The sequence below is a fragment of the Typopeltis vanoorti genome, chromosome 19 (assembly GCF_054136105.1).
Source record: "Typopeltis vanoorti isolate ZY-2024b chromosome 19, IOZ_Tvanoo_1.0, whole genome shotgun sequence".
NCBI lineage: Eukaryota > Metazoa > Arthropoda > Arachnida > Uropygi > Thelyphonidae > Typopeltis > Typopeltis vanoorti.
Window position 1 is genome coordinate 11073307 of NC_143567.1, and position 14155 is coordinate 11087461.

The following is a 14155-nucleotide window of genomic DNA, read 5'->3' on the forward strand; positions in this document are numbered from 1 at the left end:
AAACGGTAAAATGTCACTCTTATAATTATATGAGATGTTATAATGGCAAAAATAGTAAGAAAAAAGTCATTTGCAGTTTCTCTTCAAAACACAAAGAATGAACATTGTAAATTCAGCCAGTGGAAAAGAAAATACTACATATTTTTCTCCTGTTATCTGATTTTTTTTTCTTATAGTTCAAAGAAGAAATCACTGCATATAACATGAAGTCTGCAGGAGGGAAAAAATCTGGAAATTGGTTACATTATAACGAATAGAGAAATCATGTCAGAAAAATTATTCACGTATGATTCTAATCTCAGCAGACATAATATAGCATATTATTTCTAAAATTTCACATAATTTCAGCAGGCAGTAGAACATTTTCTTCTAGATTACATATCTAAAGTAACTGAACCTTTGCTACTATTTTACACTAAAATGAATGGGTATGTTCCCCAAGTAATTTACGTTTGTAACAGCTGTCTTGCGAACGATTTATGAAATAAATTATCTGAAATATCCGCAGATTGCTTAGGTCTATATCCCCCCCCCCAAAAAAAAAGAAGATTATGAAACGCATATGCACCTTTTCTTTGAAAATAATTCAAATCCTCTTTTTCAAGATAATTGTATGATTTAATTTCTAATTTTTGATAATAAAAGTGAAACTGATCATTATAAATTAAGCAATTATTTTGGCATAAATAATGTATAAGCATGTAAACGAAATATCAGTATTTCTGTTAGAATATAGGTAATCAACAATCGAAAAGGAAACAAGACATTCTTGACATATTCTGCACTACAGCCTGGGGCACTTTATTGTTCTCCCCTTTCTTCTCAATAGCACCGAGAGTAATAAGCCTTCAACTTTTCCTCCAGATAAGAGGAGATTACCAAGTATTTGGAAGACGTAGATTATTTCAGAAATAGCTTCCAGCAGCAGAAGTAATATTTAGATTTTTTTAAAGAAAAACAAACAAAAATAATACTACTGAACTTTCTTTTGTGTGGTATGCATATAAACAATTTTGCATGGTGAAAATATAGCATATTATTTCTAAAATTTCACATAATTTCAGCGGGCAGTAGAACAGCTGGTTTTAGATTGCAAATAAATAGAACAGCATTAGAAGTTTCACAATACAATCTGATTGCCGTATATCTTTTGTCAAAATGGTAAAATGAAGTAATTGATTTTGAATGCTGTCTAGAAAAGTTTTCAAACCTGTGAGTTCTAAGAGAGGATGAGGGGGGGGGGGGAAGCATTAGAAAATCTTCAAAATGAAAAAGAATTTTGAATCATTCCGTATATGATATTTTTCCCATTATATTTTCAACATATCTACGAGGATGTGCACTAGATATTATCGTAATATGCATAATACAAATAAATAAATAAATAAATGACGAAGGCGAAGAATCACTGCTAAAATATCATTGGATATAAATTTGTGATACCAAAAAGACACACAATCGGAAACCGAGTAATGCAATGTAGCATTTTAACATTTTTTTTTCTTTTGTCTTTATGAATAACAAAAAATCGTTTCTAAAACTGAAATGTGATGATCCATCTAATGCTATTTCGCTAGAAACGAAAGAAAAAGGACATATTTATTTCAAGAAATATTGTTTAAAAATATAAATATTTGACATAATATTTTCAAATCAAACATTTGAAAATTCTGAAATTCGAAAAAAAATTATTCAATTATTATACGTAAAGTGAAAGATCAATCAGTGCAACTCTTCCAGTGCACTGATTTGTAGAATTACCAAGTATTTATAAGACGTAGATTATTTCAGAAATAGCTTCCAGCAGCAGAAGTAATATTTAGATTTTTTTAAAAGAAAAACAAACACAAATAATTCTACTGAACTTTCTTTTGTGTGGTATGCATATAAACAATTTTGCATGGTGAAAATATAGCATATTATTTCTAAAATTTCACATAATTTCAGCGGGCAATAGAACAGCTGGTTTTAGATTGCAAATAAATAGAACAGATTTAGAAGCTTCACGATACAATCTGATTGCCGTATATCTTTTGTCAAAATGGTAAAATTAAGTAACTGATTTTGAATGCTGTCTAGAAAAGCTTTCAAACCTGTATAGAAATTTAGAGTAGTTATGCAATTCAGTTCCAGGAGAGAATAAGGAGGGGGGGGGGGGGGGGGGGAAGCATTAGAAAATCTTCAAAATGAGCAAAAATGTTGAATCATTCCGTACATGATATTTTTCACATTATATTTTCAACATATCTACGAGGTTATGCACTAGATATTATCGTAATATGCATAATACAAATAAATAAATAAATGACGAAGGGGAAGAATCACTGCTAAAAATATCATTGGATATAAATTTTTGATACCAAAAAGACAATCGGAAACCGAGTAAGGCAATTTAGCATTTTAACATTTTTTTTTGTTTTGTCTTTATGAATAACAAAAAATCGTTTCTAAATCTGAAATGTGATGATCCATATAATGCTATTTCGCTAGAAACGAAAGAAAATGGACATATTCATTTCAATAAATATTATTTAAAAATATAAATATTTGACATAATATTTTCAAAGCAAACATTTGACAATTTTAAAATTCGAAAAAAATTATTCAATTATTATACGTAAAGTGAAAGAACAATCAGTGCATCTCTTCCGGTGCACTGATTTGTAGAATAAAATACACCAAATCCACTATCACTAAATAGATTCATTACAAAAGCTGATCAGTGGGCATTTCTGGATTGATTTTTTTTTCGCATATGTGAAATTGGTTTCAATTTTTGGGAAGAGACACAATAAATCATTTTAGAGGCAAGAAAGGTCAAATAACAGGGGGAGGGGACACAAAGGTCACTCAGCAAAAGTTAATCCACTAATGCTATAGAATAGCCGTAACGAGATTAACGGCGGAGAAAGGTAATGGCATGATAAAAGGTAGAATGCCGACGAAGTTTTGATCCATGAAAAAAGCTAGGGAGAGCTGACTATATCATCCACACTGGCCGGTTGGGAGGTTAAAATACTTTCTAGGGGCAGCCCAGTGCATATATGAGTTCAAATATAATGGCATGACTGTACTGCTAAGTAAAGAGAGAGTATACTTCTCTCTCTCTCTTTACTTAGCAGTACAGAGTATACTTCTCTCTCTCTCTCTTTACTTAGCAGTACAGAGTATACTTCTCTCTCCCAAAAGAATAATCAACTTTGTTGGTTATTCTTCTGGCAACAAAAATGAAATGTTTTCATTTTGTGGACAGAATTTATTCTCTTTACAATGGAATACTTTTGAACAAATTAATAGGATCTGGTCACTAAGGTAAACATGATCTAGCCAATCTGGACATGTGACTACTCAATTTGGCTGGATCAGACTTGCCATTTGCACCTATAGGCACCACAGTTTTTCTCCTGTGACTTAACTTTATGTTGCAATGTAGTGTTTGTTGGAAAAAAAAAAAAAAAAAATCTAAATCCTTAAAAACCTCTCATTGCCCAAAAATGAAATAAGTGGAACATCTTTGGTCCTAATTAACTTATGAAGACTAGTGGACAGAGCCTCCATCCTACAAGCATTTACTGATTACAAGCCAAAACTATCAATAAATCAAAGCTTTTCAGGAGGAAGAGAGTAATGCACACAACTGCTGCCATTTGCAACCCTAAATCGAAACACTCACATTACTATCTGTGATGGTGTAAATTGTATGATCAATTTTCTTGAAATACAGAGCTAAAAGACTGAATTTCTAGGAGGAAAACCCTATTCATCCATACTAGAGTTCAACTAACTTGTGTACTGTTTAAAAAAAAGCAGAGAAAATGTTCCTCTAGTCAATGATTCCTTGGGGCAGCCCAGTGCATATAGTTCAAATACCATTTTCATAAGCACCATGGGTATATATAAAGTTTTATATATCATGGACGTTAATAGTAATATCAAAACAATTATAAACTTATACAGATAAAAAACAATTTTTAGGTTAAAATTAAATATAATTCAATGACACTTTTTTGTGTTGAAAAGTTGATTTTCAAGGAAAAATGCCAAAAAAATATAATAATAAAAATAAGGAGAAGAAGAATCATCATCATAATCATAAATAAATATAAGAATATCTTAAATTTCACTTATAGTAAATATAATTTTAACTTACCAATCAGAAATCCTGCTCTGGATCCATCTGGTAATAAAGTTTCATGTTGTTGACAAGCATAAACAATAGCTTCCAACTGCAAGGCTGAGAGAAGCTTACGATCAATGACTTCTTCAGGAATGGAAAGCTTGTACCACACATCGGGTGGGGGAACACTAGAAAGGGAACTGGTTTCCACTACTGGATCAGGATGGCGTTGCCCAATTTTTACTAAATAAAATAAGAGATGTGAAAAATAAAACTTCAAAATCAATAATAAGTTCTAATAAATCAATAAAACCAAGTTCTAATAACTGGAAATTCTTATTGTGCATATTTTTGCTATACAGAATTACTTACCAGACAACATACTGCAGCCTGAGAAGGGAGATCATTTAACAGATTTATATTTAAAATCTAAATTAAAATCATTTAAAAAAATTACAGATATATGTTTGAATATATTTGTTCAAAAGCTTTCAATTGATTTCGTTCAAGAGTTTCATTACATGAAGTTAAATAATGGGTAAGATGCATAAATGTAACCCATGTACAATAAGGAATGAACATTATCACTTTTAAATGAATTAAGTGGATATTAAATCCAACATCATTTCAAAGCTGACGACAAAAACTATAGAAGTTTCACACAAAAATTTGACCAGAGAGCTTACAGTAAATACGTTCGCCACCATACTAATAGGTGGCATGCACGCTATATAGCACCCACACATTTGCCTCCTATTGGTTCATTTTGCGTATTTACCGTAAGCTCTCTGGTCAAATTTTCATACAAAACTTCTATAGCTTAAACTTCTATTTCCTGAGGTTTCGACCTTCATATTAAGGTCTTCATCTGGAGTGTACACACACACACACACACACACACACACATACACACACACACACACACACATATACACACACACACATACAGAGACAAATTATATTACATTTCAAACATTATGCCAAAGAGGCAATGATTTCGTCAACTGTTATTCCACTGGCCTGACCGCTAGTAAAAAAACGTTTTATTACAGCAAAAGTGGTATCCTATCTTAACACCACTTTTGCTGTAATAAAACTATCTATATGAATTTGTTCTCTAATGATGTTATAAATAGAATATAACTTTGATGCAGTTTTTTTTTTTTTTCACTAGAAGTCAGGCCAGTAGAATAATGGTTGATCAAATCATTGTCTCTTTGGCATACTGTTTGAAGTGCAATATAGCTTGTCTCTGTGTATATATGTGTACACACACACAGAGTGTATATATATTATATATACTCCAGATGATGACCTTAATATGAAGGTCAAAACATAGGGAAATTAATTATTTCTAACACAGTTGAAGTGTGCATAATTTGTCCGAAATGAATGCTGATCACTGTATAACACTAAAGGAAAGGTGAAAGCTAGGAATGTGATGAGTGTAGCAAAAAAAGAGAAATTGTCATGCAAAAAGAGATTGCCTGAAGCAGTAAAGCAAAACCCAGAATTCTATAGTTATGTTGTTAGTAGAAGAAAGGGCGAATATGGAAGAAAGATTTTAGTTGTTGGGGATGGAATGCGAGTCACTTCTGTTCAAGATATAGTGGAAATGCTCAATGAGTATTTTGTTAGGGTATTTCATGTAGAAGGATTAAGAGTGGTGTTGAATATTAAGGAGGAGAGATGACTGACAGTTCAAAACTGGGAAGTGTTTAGAATGTTAAGTAACATCACAGTTAATCAATAATAAGGCTGTGAGACTGGATGGAATATCATCATGAATACTACTGGAATGTGCAAAAAAGGTGGCAGTGCCCCTGACTTGGTTGTTCAACAGAAGTCTGGCAATAGGAACAGTACCAGAAAAATGGTATCATTGCAGAAGGGAGAATTCAAGTCAGTAGTGTGAAACCATAATCCAGTGTATATATCAAGTAGTGAAGGTGTTAAGAGAGGCTGGTTATAGACAAAATACAAACCTGGATAAAATAGAATAGAATGGGTTTGTTAAAGAGAAGTCACGCTTACTAATTTGGTTACATTTTATAATAGGGTGACTAGTATACTGGACAGAGGAGACGCTTATACAATGATTCTCTGGATTTCGTTAAAGCATTTCATCAAGTACAGGTGACCCTCGTATAATGCAGATGTTTGGTTCCATAGAAATGCTGAGTTATATAAATCACGTTATGCAAGACTCAGATCACATAGAAAAAGTAGGGTTATGTTCTGAAATTGTTTTTTTTTTTTTAATTATATAAACAACAATGACATGCCCAACAAAAATACATTTTTATTTAATTCAGGTAATTCATGTAAGTTAAGAAAACATACAAACTGTGAAACAAAATACATAGTATAAACTTATAAAATGACAAATTTTATGTAAACTTCATTGCACATAATGCATAAATGTTTTAGGAAAAATAAAATAAAGTGCATATTTTAATCGTCATCACTGTCTTCAAAAATAACATTTCGTAGATGTTCTTTATTTCAGAGTGGCCAGAAGTCATCACTTGAAATCTCTTGGACATCATATGTATAACTCTCATTGCATACTTTGGATGGTTTAGTTATCAAGAAGTCAGTAATAAGACCTTGCTTACCACTATGCTGCAATTTTTTATTAAGTAGATAATGTGGAGCTAAACAAATATCCAGTTGTCTCGTGAATTTTCCGGAGCGCTCCATTGAGGGATCATAATCCATAAAATAACTACCTAACTTTCTTGTCAAGTCAAAACCTTCTGCTAATTTCTTTAAACTGAATTCTTTGGATTCATCACAATCAGAATCTTCAGCAGAACTTTCCCTGCCGTTTGGTTCGACGTCATCTATTAATTGCACCAGTTCCTCCTCATTTAAATCTGTTTCGTCATCAATTAATTCACTAATTCCATTTTCAACCATATCGCAAAAGCTCTCTAAGTGGCCATTACTATAAAAAATTAATTTTTTACATAAAAAAGCATTACATATTTTAACTCACCAGAAAATAGTGCTCAGCTTGAGATTAAAACACTTACGATTTTTAATACGCTTTCCTAGCAGAAAACGAAGACAATTTTCAACAATAAACTTTATACAGTAAACAATTGCATACATGTGTGCTAAAGGTATTTCCCCTAATATACATTCGCTACTTATAACTACATCCGCGATATGGGCAGACACAAATTTAACGAAGATGAAATTTGATTTTTAAGTTGCACAGTGAAAAATATATGAAAAGATAAAGGGTTACTAAATGATAAAGATAAAAAATAAAGGGTTAAAATTTGTAAATGGTGTTATATCAAAACCACATTGTATAAGTACCGCATTGAACAAGGGTTACTACAATTTGTAGACCGCATTATACGAGGGTTACCTGTACTGCATGATAAACTACTGATGAAATTGAGCAGTGTGGAGATGGATAGTCATTTGATTACAGAAACTGCTGACTGATAGGACCCAGCAAGTTGTGTGTAAAGGTGCAGTGTCCAAAAAAAAGGAAGGTGATGAGTAGGGTATCACAGGGTCTTGTTCTGAGATCACTTGTTTAACTTAGATACCAGTGATATAGGCTCATGGGAGACATTCAGTTGTTTGCTCATGATGCTAAATTAGAAAGGGCAATGTGAGGAAGCCTGATTTGGGCTGAAGAATGAGGATGTCATTTCAGTGTTGCTAAGAATAAAGTTATGCAGTTTAGCCAGAGAAGATGGAATGAGGTTTACCATACTGGACTTTGCTTCAGGAGGTAAAGGAGGCATGGAATCTGAGGATCTTGGTGGATAGGAAAAGGAAGTTCGGAAGACACATAGTGAAAGTTGTAAAGGTAATTCATAAAACTTCTGCTATAATGCAAAGAATGCTGACATGTATGGATAAGGTGATGATTCCACTAATTAGTGCATAAGGCATTAATTAGGCTTCACTTGGATTTCTGTGTGCATCTAGTCACTGGCTATACTGGTGATAAGGAAACACATTGGAGAGAGAGTGCAGAGGTGAATAAACTAATGTCTCGCAGGACTCTGGGATACTGAGTGTGAGGATAAATTAAGGGATGTGGTCATCAGAGCTTGGCAGACCACCTCTCCAGGTGATATGATTGAGACTTAAGTTGGTGAGAGGAGCCTATTAAATAGATATATAGGGAAATATTACATAGGATAATGAGTAATGCAAGAACGAGATATCATATCTGGAAACTGTATAAAGATCACATGAATAAAAGTGAAAAGGAGATTTTTCTGCTTGGCAGGTGGTTAATGTGAGGGAAATGCAATGAAAGAGTGGGTGGTGAGTGCCTCCAACATTGAATGCATTCGAGGCAAGGTATATATTGTGGTCTGAGAGTGTTCAACCCCCCCCCGGCCTGCGATGAGTCTTTCTATGGAGTCCGAATTCTACTACCTACGAGATAGTAGAAACATTAGTTATGATGTTTATTAGTAAAACATTTTTTTTTTTTTTTTTTATTATCCCAACAATTGTAACTTAGGATCCGAGTTGGGTTAGAAATTTAAAAAAATTTTTTCCCCCCTCTCCCAACGTGAGGCCATTGTCTCAGCTAAATGGAGAGTCAAAAGGATTTTTTAAATTTCTTTTATTTTTTTTTATTTCAGTGATACATTTTTGCTTAGTCAGTTTATATTATAAGTTGTTTGTTATATGTTGGGGACAAAATATTTTTAATATTTTACACAAACATTTTGTTTGAAAACTGTTTATTTTAGCTTCCTGTTTTTTGGTCAGTTGCTATGTCTCTGATCCATATAATAATAATAATAATACAACCTTTACATCACTATTGAAGATCTTTATTTTGGTTTTATTATAATATTTGGATGATTTCCATATATTATTCAACTTTCTGAAAGCAGGGTTTGGTTTTGTCAATCTTTGCATTATATCCCCGTTAGTTCCATCTTTAGTATCAACATTAACTCCAGGTTACATAAAATTCTTCAAGTTCTGCTTCTGCATTTTGATTGATTTTCATTTACTGTTCAATTTAAGTTTTGTTTTAGTTATATTTATGTTAAGACCAACCTTTTCAGCTGTTTTATATAATGCTTCTGATTTTGCTTGAATTTCAGTATTTTGATGATATCAAAACTATAGAAAGTTTTTTCACTTGATTACAGAGCAAATTAACTTGCCAATATATTATATTTTTTAACCCTTTATTCAAGTGTAATCAAAGAAAGTATGTGCATGAAGCATTCACAACCAGATAACTTGTGGTTGACTTCACATTATTTGCTCGGTATCCTATAATGCAAAGCACACACTTCCTTCTGGAGAGGAATAGTATTATGCATTAAGGAAAGGGTCATTACCCCAACGGGTTTCAACCTTTATTACAATTTATTACAATAGAATATAATTTCTTGGCAACTTTAATTTGAATCAAAACTAAATTGTCTGCATAATTTAGATCTTCCAGCTGTGACATATGATTCAATTTAATTCTTTTTCTTATGCCTATAATTTTTCTTACAATCTAATCAATACGCTAAACAGTAAACTAGACATTATTCATCCCTGTCTCACACCAATCACAATTCTGATGTTTTGTTGTGCAATAATACAGCTTTTACCTCCTTGTTCCATTTGACTTATTATTCATATATATGTCAGGAATTTCATAGCATCTAATAATTATGTTTAATGTTTTTTCTGTCCATACTGTCACATTCTTTGGCAAATGATATTGTGAGCTTCTAAATTCTATGCTTCGTTTAGTGATATTCTTTAAGGTAGAAATGTAATGTATAGTACTCTCTATTAAACAAGTAAATAGGATTACAAGTAATATAGAAAAGACATTAAAGCATGAACAAATAAATGCAACTTGTTCATGCTTTAACATCTTTTCTATATTACTTGTAATCCTATTTATCAACATTTTACAAAACATTTTTGCAGCTACTGATAGTAGATTAAATTCTCCTCCAGTTTTCATATCTGATAAGATCTCCTTTCTTTGGAATTATGATTTTCATTGCCTCTTTTCATTGTCTGAGTATCTTTTCAGTTGCTAGAACATTAAAGGTCATTTGCAATTTATTATCAGTGATTTTCTTAGTTGTCTTTAGTATTTCTGTTGTGATATTATCATTTCCACATGCCTTTCCACTTTTCATCTTCTCTGTTACCATCGTTATTTCAGGTATTATTTTTTCTGAAATTTTTTTTCATGCTACTCTTCTAAGTAGACATCAGTACTTATAGCCCATTTGCTTATTTTCTAAAGGAGTATTCCTTGTATTAAACCATTGGCTTTTTAGTGTGGTTAAATTAAGACATGAATGATATGTATTTTAAACATGTACTGAAAAAGAAATTATATGAAAAGGATAATTTTTGACATACCTTTGGAGAATCTTCATGTTTGCTTTAAAATTTTTGATGAAATGATATCAGAAAATATAAAATCAGTAAAAATATAATCAGAACTCTTAAAATAATAAGCTACAAAAGGAGTTTAAGGACTATCAATTATATTAAAAAATATGGAAATTTAATATATGAAAATTTTAATTTCCATATTTTCAGTTTTCAATTTTGATTCTAAAAAAAAATTGACTTCAAGTTTTGGAAAATGATATCAAAATTGGAGATGTTAATGTCATCTCTTTGCTTTATGCGGATGATGTTATACTTCTAATACTTCTAAATAAATCCACTACAAGTCTGCAAGATTCTCTGACTAAATTGAATAACTGTTGTAATAGATATGGTATGAAGGTCAGCAATAAAAAGACAAAGACAATGAAAATAGGAAGAATCATTGAAAATGTCAACTGTGTTGTGAATGGAGAACCTGTGGAACAAGTAAAACATTTCAGCTACTTAGGCACGATTTTTAGTGAAGATGGTAAATTATATATGGAAATAGACAACGGAATCAACAAAGCTGGTATGGTAGGAAGTCAATTGAATAAATTCATATGGAATAAGAGAGAAATTAGTCGGAACACTAAATTCGCTGTATACAAGACAGTGTTCAAACCAGTTTTCACTTATGGATCTGAGAGCTGGACCAGAAGTAAAACACTTGACCAAAGACTAGAGCCCGCAGATATGAGAGTCCTGAGAAAGATTAGAGGCATGAACAGATGGCATCAATGGCTATATCATATTAAAAACGAGGATATTAGGAAAGAACTTGACATTGTCAGCATCCAGGATTGCGTTAGCAGAGCTAATCTTAGGTGGTATGGTCACTTAAACAGAATGGGTGAAGAAAGATAAGCAAAATAAGTGTTCTCTGCTAGGTTAGCAGGAAAACGACCCAGAGGAAGACCAAGATATAGGTGGATTGATATGGTACAAAGTGCCTTAGACGAGAGAAATATAAGATCTGATAATGTTTGAGTCTTGACAAGTAACAGACTGATTTGGAGGAAAATTGTAGATAGGAAGTTAGTAACGATGTAATTTTTTTCATGTAGTACTATCATATCCTGTACACCCCTTGAGGGTACATAGCAGGAATTTGTTGATGATGATGATTGTTGATGAGTTTTGGAAAATGATTTTAATGGTGCAATGTCCTAATGAAAGAAGTTTTTTCTTCTGCAAAGCAGGTCTTTTCTCACGAATTTTTTCATCTAGTCTGGTGGATGGTAGTCACAAAAAACAGGTTAGTAATTTCTCCACTCTTCTATCATGAAAGAGAGAAGATTTGTAGCAGGTGATCATCATCTTTTTATAGTCCAACTCCAAACTCACAAAACAAATATGTAAGTCTCCAAATTAAGTTTCTTTTTTTAGCTCCTTAACTTTGTTTTGCCTCTGTGCAGAATCATAATAAAATAAACTTATCATTATGAAATTAACCAATATTTAAAACAATTACAAAAAGTCTTACACTTAGAAGGCATATACTCAGCATATGTTTCTGCATGGCCCAGTTCTTCCTCCTCCTCCTCTGGCTCTTCTACAGGGGTAGGTGCCAAAGGCTGAAAATATTAAATTGCAACATGAAAATGTACAGGATTTATATTAGATAATAGACAATGTAGTCTAATATATTATATCGGACTGCATAATATATTACATCAGATTGTGATGCCATTATAATCTAATCTTACTAAATAATCTTAAGAGGAAGCTGACTAAATGCTCAGTGAAATGCTACTGCCTTGCTTATCAGAGGCATGAAGTCACTGTTGCCACAGAATGTCCTTGGAAGGGATAGACACGGCAGTGCTGGGAGGCCTTATGCTTAATGGACACAAGTGCTAGAAAAAAGAGATTATGACTGGTGAATGATATTGCAATGAAGTTCAACAACGTCATGTTCGATTGTTCCATGGTGCAGTAGGCAAAGAATTCATTTTTATGGATGACAATGCCACACCTCATTGTACACGAGCAGTGAAGATACTTCGGGAGACAGGCGATATTAATCAAATCGAGTGGCCAGCATGCTCCTACATTTCAACCCCACAGACACATTTGGGACACAATACAGAGATGCATTGCTGCTCGAAATCTCTCCTCTAGAAAACAAACATGGCCTTATCCTTGTTTCCTTGGGGCTAGTTTGCCTCAAGAACTCCTGAATCACTTAGTGCTAAGCATAATATGATACTGTCAGAGCGGCACCACAGTTTGGGACGGACATATTCCATACTGAAATATATATCTCTCTCTCTGCATAGTTTTCTAAAAGCACTGTATATTAATTCCTTAACTAAGTTTTTATGAAATTTGTAACATTTTTCCAAAAATGTATTTCAATTTAATTTGAATGAAATTTTTAACACATTTTTTGTGTAATATAATTTATTAGTATGCCAACAATAAATATATGCATACATTCTGCTGTAGTCATGAAATTTTATCATATAAAAGTAAAAATGTAGCTCATCCATAGCTCTTGGACACAATGTATTATTATACCCACCATGGAGTCAGCAAACTCATTGTAGAGGGAGGAATTCATTCAACTGACAACATATTTATCAAACTGAATCTTAAAATTCTTAACACTCCCTGCCTTAACGACATATTCTGGTAATGTGTTCCATTCAACCGCATTCTCAATGTAACAAATCTACTCCTCACATCCAGGGCCATACTTCGAGACTCTAGCTGGAGGCATTGAAATATTATCACCAATTTAAGGATCCCAAACAATGAGATTTAAAATTGAAAAATTTTAAAGTAAAAATAATTAAAATTGAACATATTGAACAATGAAAAAAAGAATTTATAATTTCAAAATTAATTTTATTTTTCAGCATAATCTCACTTAAGACTCATACACTTATTTCAGTGATGCTCCAGCACCATTATCCCGTCTCTCTATAGTGGTTCTCAATAAGATCTGCAAAATACCCCTCTATAGCTACAATCACCTCTTCATTTGAAGAAAAACACTGACCAGCAAGAAAGAATTTTAGTTTTGAGAAGAGATAGAAGTCAGAGGGAGCCAAATCTGGGGAATAGGGTGGATGTTCCAACAATTCATGGTGCAGAACACTTAATTTTCCCATTGCCAAAACACCTTTGTGGGCAGGTGCATTGTCCTGATGAAAGATGATTTTTTCCTTCTGCAAACCGGGTCTTTTCTCATGAATTTTTGCATCTAGTTTGTTAAAAGATCGGAATAATATTCCTGGGTTATTGTTTTACCCTTTTCAAGATAATTAATAAACAAAATGCCTTTAGCATCCCAAAACACCGATGTCATGACCTTTCCTGCTGATAGAACCAACTTGTCTAATTTGGCACTGAACAGGCTTCTGACAACTGTTTGGATTCTGGTGAATCCAAGTCTTATCCATAGTAATAAATCTACCACCAAAATCAGTTTTATTCTTGTTAAAATTTTCCAAGCACTGTTCAGAGATTTTCATGCGAGTGCGTTTTTGATCTGCTCTGAGCAAGTGTGGCACCCATCTTGCACAAGGCTTTTTCATTTGCAATTTTTATTGCAAAATATATCCTACATGTTCTTTTGAAATGAAATGCCTATAATCTCAGCACTTTCAGGCACTTTGACTTGCCGGTCATCCA

General features: G+C 32.7%; 1 protein-coding gene across 1 annotated transcript in view; it reads right to left on the reverse strand.

Annotated features, from left to right (window-relative positions):
- The window catches only part of LOC150095851 (protein strawberry notch homolog 1-like), a 527670-nt gene that overhangs the window by 409634 nt on the left and 103881 nt on the right, over positions 1–14155 (reverse strand). The window contains exons 4-5 of the mRNA XM_090409548.1: positions 12000–12090; positions 4151–4360 (exon numbers count right to left, since the gene is read on the reverse strand). Coding sequence (XP_090265674.1) covers positions 4151–4360; positions 12000–12090 — 301 coding nt within the window. The remainder of the gene's footprint in view (positions 1–4150; positions 4361–11999; positions 12091–14155) is intronic.